Source organism: Nycticebus coucang, chromosome 8 (genome assembly GCF_027406575.1).
Source record: "Nycticebus coucang isolate mNycCou1 chromosome 8, mNycCou1.pri, whole genome shotgun sequence".
Classification (NCBI taxonomy): domain Eukaryota; kingdom Metazoa; phylum Chordata; class Mammalia; order Primates; family Lorisidae; genus Nycticebus; species Nycticebus coucang.
The window spans coordinates 48,974,345-48,987,887 of record NC_069787.1 but is presented as its reverse complement, the minus strand read 5'-3'; the positions used below and the strand labels follow the sequence as shown (position 1 = coordinate 48,987,887).

The window sequence follows — 13,543 nt, the reverse complement described above, 5'->3', positions numbered from 1 at the left end:
TCCTTTACCATTTAAAAAAATCCTAGGGCCCTTCAGAATTATGCTAAATCTACTCTGTCTGAGCTCTATAAATGGAACAACAATGCCTAGATGACAGCACATCTGTCTGCAGCAGCGGTTCTCAACCTGGGGGTCAAGACCCACAGGAACTATATTAAAGGGTCGCAGCATTAGGAAGGTTGAGAAAGGATGATTTCCTGAATATTTCAAGCCCAATGTTGAGACCTACTGCTCAGAAAAAAAGATTATTTTCAAAGTATTAGTGTTCAGTGACAATGTACCTGGTCACCCAAAAGCTATAAGGGAGATGTACAAAGAGATGGACGTTGTTTTTATGCCTGCTAACAGAACATCCATTCTGCAGCCTGTGAATCAAGGACTTAATTTTGACTTTCAAGTCTTATTATTTCAGAAATTACATTTTGTAAGACTATAGCTGCCGTATATGGTGATTCCTCTGACAGATATGGGCAAAGCAAGGAAGGATTCACCATTCTAGACACCATAAACATTTGTGATTCATGGGAGGAGGTCAAAGTCTCAACATTAACAAGAGTTTAGAAGAAGTTGATTCAAAGTTTCATGGATGATTTTGAGGAGCTCAAGACCTCAGTGGAGAAAGTACCTGCAAATTTGGTGGAAATAGCAAGAGAGAACCAGGATTAGAAGTGGAGCATGAAGATGTGACTGAATTGCTATAATACAATTTCGTGATAAAACTTGAACGGATAAATTGCTTCCTATGGATGAGCAAAGAAAAGTGGTTTCTTGAGATGGTATCTGTTCCTGGCGAAGATGCTGTAAACATTGAAATGACAACAAAAAAATTAGAATATTACATAAACTTAGTTGATAAAGCAGCAGTAAGGTATGAGAGGACTGACTCCAATTTTGAAAGAAGTTCAAGTGTGGGTAAAATGCCATAGCTGCACAAACTATAGAGAAATCTTTCATGAAAAGAAGAGTCATTGGATGCAAGAAATGTCACTGTTGTCTTACTTTTTTAAATTCCTGCAGGTACCCCAACCAATAATACCACCATCCATCTGTGGCCATCAACATTTATGAGGCAAGACTCTGCACCAGCAAACAGATTATGAGTCTCCAAAGGCTCAGATGATTGCTATCATTTTTTAGAATCAAAGTGTTTTTTAATTAAGGTATGCATCTTGTGTTTTAGATCTAATGCTATTAGACACATACTAGACTACAGAACACTGTAAACATATAAATAACAGCACACTGTAAACATATAAACTTTTATAAATATATGTTTATATGTACCGGGGAAAAAATTCTCATGCCTTGCTCTATCTCTAATAGTATCTATCTAGCTTTGAAGTTTTAAAGCCAATCAATCTTAAGAAGATGAATTTAAGCCATTCACAATTATTTTGATTACTAACGTTTGGATTCATTTCATCTTACTTTATTCTCTTTGCCATAATTTTTATTGTTTCTGTTTCTTATTCTTATGTTGACTTGATTGTATTTGTTTTTTCCATCTTTTCTCCTATAATGGTCTGGAAGAAATAGGTTTATATTCCTGGGGAGTATTCTTAAACTGTAGCACATATAATTTAATTTGTATTTGTCTACTTATTTTTGAAAAGATTCACTTATCCTCACTCTAAGAAGACAATAACCTTGGCATTGTTTCATTTTCCAATCCTCATTTTCATCCTTTGGTTTACCTCTTTTATTGATACCAGCCAGAAGTCTAGCTTTGGATAATCGGTTTTTTTTTTTTTTTTACAATCTCTCATTATTTAGACCTAGCAATAAATCTTACTAGGGAATTTTCTCTTGGATTCTCCCCACCCCCATACAAGAGTATACCTGTAAATATTGCTTTTACAGAGCACCTGAAGCTGGTAAGCTGCATCTCTCAAAATGTCATCATTTCAATCACACACTTACTTGAGAGTTTGGCGTTGAAGATTCCACACTACACCACCTCACCACAGCAGCTAAAATTCTGTGAGTTTAATTGATGTTACTTTTCACACTGTGCTTCTTAAAAACTTCTCCCATTCTCACACATTGATCACTGGGAAGGCTCTGGGTCCTATTGTCTTCCTTTGCTTAGAAAAATCCTCCTCATTTCAGTAGGAAGTAGATTTTGAACATATGCTGACAGGCTCCCACCCTTTCTACCTCAACTTCCACCTGCACAGCCTCAGGTCTTGAAAGGAAGAGGAGGAACATTGAGTAGTCTAAACTGGCTCCCATTTGTGCAGTCACAAAACTCTATGTGCTTAAGCCTGAGTGTTCACATAAAGCAAATTAGGGGTACTTTTTTTCTTGATAAAAATTATTCTTTGGTGTACAAAAGCATTCAATGCAGTTTTCCTTTTAATATCCAACTTTTCTAGTACATTTCAAATCTGATTCCATTTCCAACAATTCAGTTGACTTTTTATTTTGCAGAATACAGTGATTGTATTAAACCTATAAAACAAGTATGCCGATAGTTCCTCTTTACAGGTTTTTATGTTTTTTGAAGTTTCAAGGATGAAATTCTGTGAATTCATGCAAGATAGTGGAGGACCTGGTATGGTTTCTGGACATGGACTCTCCCGCTGAGTTGTTCAGATGAAAGAAATTGCAAGGAAAACTAGAAGCTACTGTGAGACCTTGCAATCTATACTCAGTCTCTATTTTTGATAATGTCATTTTTAAACAAATATCCTCATTAAAGTTTTGCAAAACAAGAGCTGTAAGTAGTAATTTAACTTGAACTTCTAGAGCCATCTTCCTTTCTAAAGGTGTTCAGGTGGGCCACACTCTTGTTCCCACTCAATAACCCAATGAAGGTATTAAAGACTGATGAATTGTTTCTGATGAATTGCCCAGGGTGACAGATTTATCTGACCGCAGTAAAATCCTTAGCCTAGGGTCTGGCACTTAACTTGATGCTCACTAAATATTTTCTTTCTTTTTTTTTTTTTTTTTGTAGAGATAGAGTCTCACTTTATGGCCCTCGATAGAGTGCCATGGCATCACACAGCTCACAGCAACCTCCAACTCCTGGGCTTAAGCGATTCTCTTGCCTCAGCCTCCCGAGTAGCTGGGACTACAGGCACCCACCACAACGCCCGGCTATTTTTGGTTGCAATTTGGCTGGGGCCGGGTTTGAACCCGCCACCCTCGGTATATGGGGCTGGTGCTTTACAGACTGAGCCACAGGCGCCGCCCCGATAAATATTTTCTAAATGAAGAATCTGGAGGGTTTTTTTCCCAGCCAGTTTTGTAGACTTTTCACTTCATTGCGCTGCCTCCCTACTAATCAGGAACTGCTCATTAACACAAACTGCTTGCAAGGGACTACTCGTGTAGCAGATCGGAAGGTCGGCCTCCTATTGGTGTTATTTGTGCCTGAAATGCAACCCACACACATAACTTCTCTATGTGGTCTGTGTGTTCAGGAATCTTGAATGTTTTCCAGGAGGGGTGTGGAGGGTGACTTCTCACATGTGGACAGACAGGGCCTGCTTCCTGAGCATGCAACCTGTGCAGTTGTGCTTGAGGAGTTGGGAGTCCATGCTTGTTTTAATGCTCTTCTTTCTCCACTTTGAAACTCTTAATTTTTAAACAAGAGGTTCCAAGTTTTCTTTTTGCACTGGGAAATCTATAATTGATGTAGCCCATCCTGGTGGTTAGAGACCAATCATGAAAAAAAAAAAAAAAGATTAAGGCTTTTGATATGAATGATACTTAAGTGGGTAAGATTTTCAATGTCATATAAAGAATACCTATTTTTACAAAATATGATATCTTCTCTGTGTTAAGGGAGGAGAGTGAATATTTGTCAGGGACAGGGTAACATTCTAGGACCGTTGATCTTCCCATTTTGAATGTAAAAGAACCTTTGGGGTCCGTGAGTCCCACCTGCTCAGGTTACAGACAGGGAACATCCAGAATTAGCTCAACAAGCTCCTGCCCCCATGACCTGGCTGGAGGCAGGTTGCAGGGCTCCTGGGTCCCCCTGCTGCTTAGACTGCATCAGGGTCTCAGAATCAGAAAGTGGCAGGTCAGGGAACATGGTATCTGTCTTCACAGAGTGGTCTAGGGCTGCAGGTGGCCTTCTAAGTCCTGGAGTGTGGTCTTTTGACTGAATCTAAATTTTATAAAACAAATCCTTTTAACAGAGGGATTTGTCCTGTGAAGTTTTGATTCAACTGAGGGACTGCACTTGGGGATCTGGAGGGTTGCATGTGGCCTCGAAACGATTAGTTCTCCGTCTCTGGTGGTATAGAGATTGTAAAACAAACAAAGGCATAGTCCGTAGCTCAGTAGATAGGGTGCCGGCCACATACACCCAGGCAGGCGGGTTCAAATCCAGCCGGGGCCTGCTGAACAACAATGACAACTGCAACCAAAAAATAGCTGGGCGTTGTGGTTGGCGCCTGTAGTCCCAGCTATTTGGGAGGCTGAGGCAAGAAAATCACTTAAGCCCAAGAGTTTGAGGTTGCTGTGAGCTTGTGATATCACAGCACTCTACTGAGGGTGACATAGTGAGACTTTGGTCTCAAAAAAAAAAAAAGATTTCAATAATTGCATGTTTATCTTTGCAGTGGTACAGTCATATTAATGAAGGCTAATCTACAAAGAGCCAAAAAAAAAAGAAAAAACCTTGAAGGAAAAACGGATCAGTTATCCTCAGCTCACATATTTGTCTATGAGGAGGTCGCTCAGTGGGACAGGCAACATGATTATTCACTGAGGTCTCTTTGTCCTCAGCAACCAGATTAAGTGGGGAGATGAGGAGAAGGTCCTCCCGGAGCCGGAGCAGTGATATGCCTTGGCTACTTTCATTCCTATCACTGTACGGTGGAAAAAGTACCTTCAATTGATGCAGCAGGAAACCTGAGTGAAATAGCTTAAAGTTGTTGAAAGTAAAAATAAAATTGGCATGAAGTGGTGATGAGGAGAGAACTGTCGGTGAGCCGTCATGAGCTACGTGGGCACGCTGTGGTAGTGTTGCATAAATATTTCTGACAAATAGAATCATGAGTTTTGTTTTGTTTCTATAACTTTTTATTGTGGTAAAATACACATGGCATAAAATTGATCATTTTAACCATTGTTAAATATACAGTTCACAGTTCACTGGCATTAAGTACATTCACAACCCTATAAACCCATCACCACTATCTGTTTCCAGGACTTTTTCATCTTCCCAAAGTGAACCTCTGTGCCCATTAAAAAATTGCCCCCAACTCCTCCTCTCCCCAGCCCATGGCAAACCCTATTGTACTTTCTGTCTCTATGAATTGCCCATTCTAGTATCTTACATAAGTGGAATCCTACAATATCTGTCCCTTTGTGTCTGATTTAACTCACTTAGCATAATATTTTCAAGGACCATCCATGTAGTCACATGTAATATCGGAATTTAATTGTTTTTTAAGGCTGAAAAATGTTCCACTTATGTATACACCATTTTATTTATTTATTTCTCTCTTAAGGGACATTTGATTGTTATGAATAATGCTTCTATGAATTTATATAAAAATATCTATTTGCTTTTAATTTTTGAGTATATGCACAGTAGGGGAATTGCTGATCATATAGTAATTCTTTTTTTTAAGCTTTTTTATTAAATCATAAACACATAAATCATATATACATTAATACATCTATAGAATACAATGTGCTGATTTCATATAGAATTAGGAATGCTTACATCACACTGGTTAATATATACCTTATCTCGTATATTACTTATTGGGTTAAGACATTTATACTCTATACTAATAGATCCGACATATACCCTTGCCTCATGCACCATTGGTGTGATCCCACCATTTGCCCTCCCTCTATCTGACCTCCCCCCTCATTTCCCATCTCCCTCCTCCCTCCTTCATCTTGGGCCATAATTGTGATCTATTCTTCATATGAAAGTGTGAGTGATTGTAAATTTGTCATATAATAATTCTATGTTTAATTTTTTTGAGGAACCACCATATAGTACTGTTTTCCATAGTAGCTGCACCATTTTACATTCCTACCAACAAAACACAAGAGTTCCAATTTCTCCACATCTTGCCATCACTTGTTGTTTTCTGTTTAGGAGGGGTTGGGTTTTTTTGTTTGTTTGTTTGCTTTTAATAGCCATCCTAACGAGTATGAAGTGGTATCTCACTTTGATTTAGATTTACATTTCTATAATGACTGTTGATGCTGAACATCTTTTCATGTGCTTATTGGCCATTTGTATGTCTTTAATGAAATGTTTATTCAAGTCATTTGGCCATTTTTTAATTATGTAAATGTATAAGGTATGAAGTATTGTTATAATCTATACAATATGGAATAATTAAGCCACGCTAATTAATATTTCCATTACTTTAATTTTTTATGGTATAAACATTTGAAATTTACTCTTAGCAACTTTGAAATATGCATTAAATTATTATTAACTATAGTCACCATGCTGTGCAATGGATCTCAAAAAATTTATGCCGCCTGTCTAATGGAAACTTTGTATCCTTGACTAACATCTCTCAATTCCCCTTATTTCCAGGCTTCTGATAACCACCATCCTATTCTCTGAGTTTGTTTCTTTTTTTTTTTATTAAATCATAACTGTATACATTGATATGATCATGGGGCATCATACACTTGCTTCATAGACCATTTGACACATTTTTATCACAGTGGTTAACATAGCCTTTCCGGCGTTATCTCAGTTAAGTGAGATAACATGATCTCTGCCCTTCTGTGCCTGGCTTATTTCACTCAGCACAATAACTTCTAGGTTTATTCCTGTTGTAGCAAATGACACAATTCCTTTTTAAGGCTGAATAATATTTCATTATACATACATATATTTTATTTATTCATTCAACCATTGATAAATACTTCTGTTTATTCCATAACTTAGCTATCATGAATTGTGCTGAAATGAACATGAGAATGCAGATATATCTTTCACATATGAATTTCAAATACTTTGGATGTGCACCCAGAAGTAGAATTGCTGGATAATACAGTAATTCTATTTTTTTTTCAGGACCCTTCAATATAGTTTTTCATAATAGCTGTACTAATTTACATTCCCAACAACAGCGTACAAGGGATCCCTTTTCTCCACATTCATGCCAATCACGTCTCGGCCTTTTGACTAAGATCAAGTTTAGTGTCTACATTGTTGCCAACACTTCTGTCTCTCAGCTAACAGTCATTCTGACAGGTGGGAGATGATATCTCACTGATGCTTTAATTTGCGTGTCCCTAATAATTGGTGATGTTGAGCATTTTTTCATGTATCGGATGGCCCTTTGTATGCCTTCTATTGAGAAATGTCTATTCAGGTCCTGTGCTCACTTTTTAATTGAGTGTTTGTTTTCTTGTGAATTGAGTTGTTTGAGATCCTTATGTATTCTGGATATTAACCTATTATCAGATTTATGGCCTGAAAATATTTTCTCTCAGTCTGTAGGTTGTCTTTTCATACTGTTGATTGTTTCTTTTGCTGTGCGGAGGCCATTCATTTATCTATTGTTACTTTTGTCACCTATGCTTTGGGGCTCAAATCTAAAAAGTCATTGCCTAGACAAATGTTGAATAGTTTTCCTTCTGTATTTTCTTCTAGTTTACAGTTTTAGGTCTTATGTTTAAGTCTTTAACCAATTTTATGTTGATTTTTGTATATAGTCTGAGATAAGGGTCTAACTTCATTCTTGTGTGTGTGTGGATATCCAGTTTTCTCAACACCATCTGTTAAAGAGAGACTGTCTACTTCCCATTGTGTGTTCTTGGCACCTTCACTGAAAAAAATCACTTGATAATAAACATATGAGTTCATTTCTGGACTCCATTGGTTGATGTGTCTATTTTATTTATTTATTTATTTATTTTACTAGTTACTTTTGTTTTATTGTGGTAAGAAATACAGAACATGGAGTTTGCCATCTCAACCAGTTTTAAGTGGCTTCCCACTGCTGTGGAACCATCACCACCACCACCCGCTGCCCCAGGACCCCTTCATATTCCTCCACTGTAACTCTGTACAGCCCCCAGGCCCAGCCCCTGGCAGGCGCCATCCTACTGTCTTCCTGGATGACCTCTGAGGAGTGGAAGAGCAGGCGTCGTGTACCGTTAGCCCTTATTTCACTCAGCATAAGCTCCTCAAGCGTCACGCATGTCAGCATTTCCATCCTTTCAAAGGCTGAACAATATTGTGTTGTGCGCACACATCACATTCTGTTTACAGGTTTTCTTAATAGACACTTACGTTGCTTCCATCTTTCCACTACTGAGGATAATGCTGCTATCACCAGGGGTATACGCCTATTTGTTCCAGTCCCTGCTTTTAATTCTTTTGGGTATATATACAGAAATGGAACAGCTGTGTCATATAAGAATCTTACATTTAATATTTTGAGGGACCACCAGTGTCTGCAGTGGCTGCAGAATTTTACATTCCTACCAGCAGTGCACAGGGATTCCGATTTTTCCACATCCTCACCAACACCTGGTATTTTCTGGTTTTTATTGTTTTCTTTTCTTTTTTGTAATAGCCATCCTAACAGGTAACTTGGCATCCCACTGTGGTTTTGATTTTCCAATGATTAATGTTGCTGAACAACTTTTCATGTTCCTGCTGATCATTTGAAAATCCAAGCCCTTTGCCTGGGAGCTTTCAAATCATTTTGCTTCTGTTGTTGACTAGTTACTTTTTGAAACAACTCTTCAGCTGTCATTAAAGCTAAAAACAAAAATGTCACATGCGGGGGTAGTATTTTGGCCTTTGTGGATACTGTCAACAAGCTACCAGGTTTAGCCAGGGTTGTATGAGGAGACACCTATTTTGTAGACAGGTTTTTTAAAAAAATCATTTGTGCTCCTAATTCTCAAACTCTTTGGCTTGAATCAAAATTATAAATACAAAGAGGGAAGTAGAAATTAAAGGCTCTATGTTGTATTTTTAAAATGCCTTCTCTTTTCTAAGATGCTCTTCTTAACTAGTATCCTTCCAAGATGAATAAGTGGGAAGAACATAGAATAAGACAGATAGTCTTATTAAAAGACAGAGTGATTTGGACTCCACCGTATCACTTGCTTTATAAAATCGCTCTCTCTTCAGATCTGTGCTCTGATACATGATTCTCTCTTGAGACTCGTCCTCCCCCTGGCTCACCAACTTGGCACCCTTTCCCTGAATCTCAGAAAGGGCTATTTAAAGTTAAAAGTTTCTGTACACAGATAGCTTGAAGGTTAAAGCAGAGGGACCAGAGAATGTTTCCTTGTTGCTATTCTTTATACTCACTATAAAAAGCTTTAATTCAGAAGTAGGGGGCAAATAAAGATCCCTGTACCAATTAGACTCAGAAAAAAAAAACAATCAAACTTATCCTATAAACAAACAAAACCCCTTACATAGTATAAGTGAGCAGTGTTTGGGGCAAGAAGTGGGGTTTTGCCTGCTCTGCCCTCTGATTCCTGCCCATCTCTCTGGTAGCAAGGTCAATAACTGCGGCTGCACTTGCAGGACGCTGGAGTCTGGGGCTGTAGTCCATTGTCTCCTGAAGCTTTACTTTGTCCCCCAAGACACCACGGGGACATTTTACAGATGCAACCAAGATGTGAGGAGAGGAAATCACTCAGCTCAGAGAACTTACAAACAAAGGTAGAATCAGGACCCCGATTTGGCCTCCGGGCTACTGAGTGCTACTTCCTGCCCTGGGCTGCCCCTTGGGGGGTGGAGGGCGGGGGTCCTGTAAAGAACAAACAGTCCCCTATCAAGGACTCCACCCCAGGAAAAGGTCTTCTCCCTCGCGAGACTGATGGGGATTCTCCAGGCTTTCTCCTGTTCCCTGCCAATATTTATTTCTTGAGAGCTGGTTCATCAACAACATTTGCTGACTGTATCCACTTGTTTTCGCCGTCTTCCCAGAATGGAAGAAAGGACTTGACGGGATCCTCGTTCACAGCAGGCTGGATGCAACACACATCTTCAGAAGCAGCATTTCTAGGACTAACAGGTTTTGTTCAAGGAGGAGGAGAACTGGGAATAGATGATGGAAACAAAACACCATGAAGGTTTCTGGAAAGAGACTTACTGTGGCTAATGGCCCTGGTCAAAAGCTTTCTTGGAAAGTACAGTTTTCCACGAGTTTGATCGCGTCTCTGCTGTGGATAATCCTGTAGGCACAGCCTTCTCAGGGCCTACCCACGGCTGGCAGGTTCTCTGACGCCAAGACCACAGAGTCCAGGGAGAGCTGAGCATGCGGCCAATGTGACGAGGTCCTCATGGACATGCAGACTACACAAAGCTGTCACTGCACGCCAGAGGAGCCAGCATCCGTCACACGTGACCAGTGTTCACATACTGGGGAGGGATGGCACAGTGCTTCTCTGCTCTTGGATTCTAGGAGCTTATGGACTCGGCTCATTTTGGTCCCTTCAAGGGAACTTGGGTGACTCCACTTTCAGAAAGCATGAGGGGGAACTGCTGTGGCCACCCACACTATGTCCCTTTAACTGTAGCTTTAGGTACAGGCTGCCCATGCCGGCTGTCTGGCTGGCTGTCTGTCCTGTGGGAATGGAATGAATGTTTGTGAAGTCCTAAACCCTTATGGGAGGGAATTAGGAAGCTGGGCCTTTGGGAGGTGACTAGGCATGAAGGTGGAGCCCTCACAAGTGGGATTAGTGCCCTTAACAAAGAGATCTGAGTGCTCCGTGGCTCCCTCCCCACCACAAGGGGACACAATGGAATCAGAGTCTACGGTCTAGAAGAGGCCCTGAGCAATGCACCACACTGGTGCCCTGAGCTGGGCTTCCAGCCTCTGTGAGCATAAGAAATAAGCACCTGTTGTTTCTGAGTCCCAACGTCTATGGTGCTTCGTGACACCACCCTGCATGGACTGCAACACCAGCTCCCAGCAAGTAGCACGGTGCCGAGCTGCAGAATGTGGGTTCGGTGCAGTCAGCCACCCTGCCAGGAGGTGAGCAGAGCACAGGGCACTCGGGGGGACTCTGAGAGCCTCGGGGAGACACCGCATAGCAACCCACAGCCAGTTACAGACACCCAGGAAGGGGCCTGTGCCTCGAGAAAGGTTCACTGCTGGTTCCCGCATGTGGAGTTGGCTGCCGAAGCTCAGGGAAGCAAATCTCAGCCAGACACTCTTCTGCGTCCTGCCTTGGCATTCTGCAGCGGGGGCTGGTAGCTGGACGGCCGGCAGAACGTCCTCTGGGAGGCATGGGTGTGGATGTCGCCGAGGAAGAGCTCCTCCACCAGGTGGTCTGGGCTTTGCTGTGGGTGCTGCTTCTCCACCCAGATGAGCTGCAGCTCATGCATGGCAAAGCTCACGGCTGTGGTGCACTCACAGCCGTTCTCCTCCAGCCACAGGTCATAGGCCACGTCCTGCACCCAGGGGCCCCTGGTTCCCAGGAAGCCCGGGCAGGTGCGGTTCACCAGATGGCTGAGCTTCTCGGCTGCTGCCTCCTTGTGGCTGATGACCTGGACATTGTGCAGCTGGTAGTCAGCTTCAGTGTCCCCTCGGATGATCCAGGAGGCCTGGCGGAGGCGGATCTTGCCCCGGATGATGAGCGTGTAGGTGGGGTCTGTGCACCGGTTGCTGCCATAGTAAAACTGGTAGGCCTTGAATGTGTTATTGTGGTAGAATCTGTAAGATCTTGTGATGAACTCAGGGCCTGACCTTACTTCACAGACAGTGGAGACCAAGTGGCCCTCGATTGTAGGCGGCATCTGCACAGTGATCCGTGCACCATTGTGGAGATGTTTGAGCATGTGATAGCACTGCGACTCCTTGAAAGCCCTCCAGGCACTTTTCTCTAAGGACCTAGGATGTGATCGGCTGTCTGGATGAAGGAGGGCAGAACCCTCTCCCAGCCCATGAAGCAGGAGGGCCAGGAACAGGTATCTGAGCAGGAAGAGGCGCGGACAGGACATCTCCAGTGCTCCTCGGAGCCCTTCGCTCGCCGGCCTCCGATCGCTCCCGGGAAGCTCGGCGGCGCTGCGACGGCGCCCTCCCCCCCACCCCCCCGGTCCAGGCCCCGGTGAGCGCTCGGCCACAGCCCGCGTGCGGCCGGGCCAGGCCCAGCTTCAGGCGGCCGCAGCGCGCCCCATGCCGGGCGGGCGCGGCGCGGGGCTGCCGGGCGCGCGCTCCCTGGGCGTCGTCGGGCAGCTGTGGGCGCCCGGTCCCCGTCCGCGTCCCCGCCTCGCCGCGTCCCGCCCCGCGTCCCGCTCTGGCCGCCGCGCGCGCCGCTCGGAGCTGCAGTGGCCGCCACCGCCGCCGCAGCTGCAGCGTCTCTTCATATTTCCAGAGCGCCGCCGGCGGGGCGGCCAGGCGGTGACCGCGTAGGAGCCGGGGAGGGGTCGGCCGGGAGGTGACGCCGCGCCACCGCCCCCTGGCTGCCGCCGATGTGTCTATTTTAGTCAATACCATTCTATTTTACTTACTATAGCTCTGTAATATAGTTTGTAAGAAAATACTGTGATGCCTCCAGCTTTGCTCTTTTTGCTCAAGATGGTCTTGGATATTTAGGGTTTGTGGTCCCATATAAGTTTTAGGATTATGTTTTGAATTTCTGTGAAAAATAACATTGGAATTTTGATAGGGGTTGTATTGAATTTATAGATTGCTTTGGCTAATATAGGTATTTAACAATATTAGTTCTTCCAATCCAGGAACATGGAATATACAGGGTGTCCCAAAGGTTTCCATACATAGGAAAAATGAACAAACTCATATTTTATATTATATTTTAATATTGTATATGTACATATTAATCAGAGAAATATTTTATAAATATTTTGTCAAATTTTGTAATGAGCATCTTGTAAAGAAAGGTATGTTTATCTACAATTTCCCATTTTCCCTGTGTATATACACATGGTGACCTTTGGGATACCATGTATTTCCATTTTTGTGTGTCTTCTTCAATTTCATTCATTAAAGTTTAATCATTTTTCAGTGTACAGATCTTTCACCCCTTCGGTTAGATTTATTCCTAAGTGTTTTTTGTAGCTATTTTAAATGGATTGCTTTCTTAATTTCTTTGTCAGATAACTCATTATTAGTGTACAGAAATGCTACTGATTTTCATGTGCTGATTTTGTATCCTGTAAGTTTACTATACTCACTTATTAGATCTTAAAGGTTTTTGGTAGTGCTTTTAGAGTTTTTGATATATAAGATCATGTTATCAGCAAACAGAGACAATTTGAAATCTTCCTTTCCTATTTGTATGCCTTTAATTTCTTTCTCTTGCTTAATTGCTCTGGCAAGGACTTCCAGTATTATGCTGAGTAGAAGTGCCAAGACTAAGTGCTATAGTTTGGATGTGGTTTGCCTCTACCAAAATTCATGTTAATATTTAATCCCCAATGTAGCAGTGTCGGGAGGTCGGGTCTAATGGGAAATGTTTGGATCATAGGGGGTGAATCTCTTGTGAATATATTAATATCCTCTCTTAACGAAGAATAAGTTCTCGCTCTTTCAGGAATAGACTAGTTCCCTGCCAAAGAAAGTTAGTAAAAGGGTTTGGCTTCCTCTGTTTCTCTCTCCTG

The 13,543-nt window shown here is 42.2% G+C and overlaps 1 protein-coding gene across 1 annotated transcript; it reads right to left on the bottom strand.

The window, feature by feature from the left end:
* Positions 1–11,122: 11,122 nt before the first annotated feature.
* Positions 11,123–12,289, bottom strand: LOC128591329 (protein APCDD1-like). The gene is made up of 2 exons (XM_053598822.1): positions 12,211–12,289; positions 11,123–11,994 (listed from the first exon to the last, which is right to left on the bottom strand). Exons 1-2 carry the CDS (start codon positions 12,287–12,289, stop codon positions 11,123–11,125), a joined length of 951 nt encoding a protein of 316 aa, XP_053454797.1.
* Between the last annotated feature and the right edge of the window lie 1,254 nt (positions 12,290–13,543).

Coding starts and splice junctions, on each gene's coding strand:
- LOC128591329 (XM_053598822.1), bottom strand. CDS start 12,289: ATGAAGAGACGCTGCAGCTGCGGCGGCGGTGGCGGCCACTGCAGCTCC. Junction 11,995..12,210: donor GCGGCGGCCAGAGCGGGACG/CGGGGCGGGACG, acceptor GGGGAGGGCGCC/GTCGCAGCGCCGCCGAGCTT.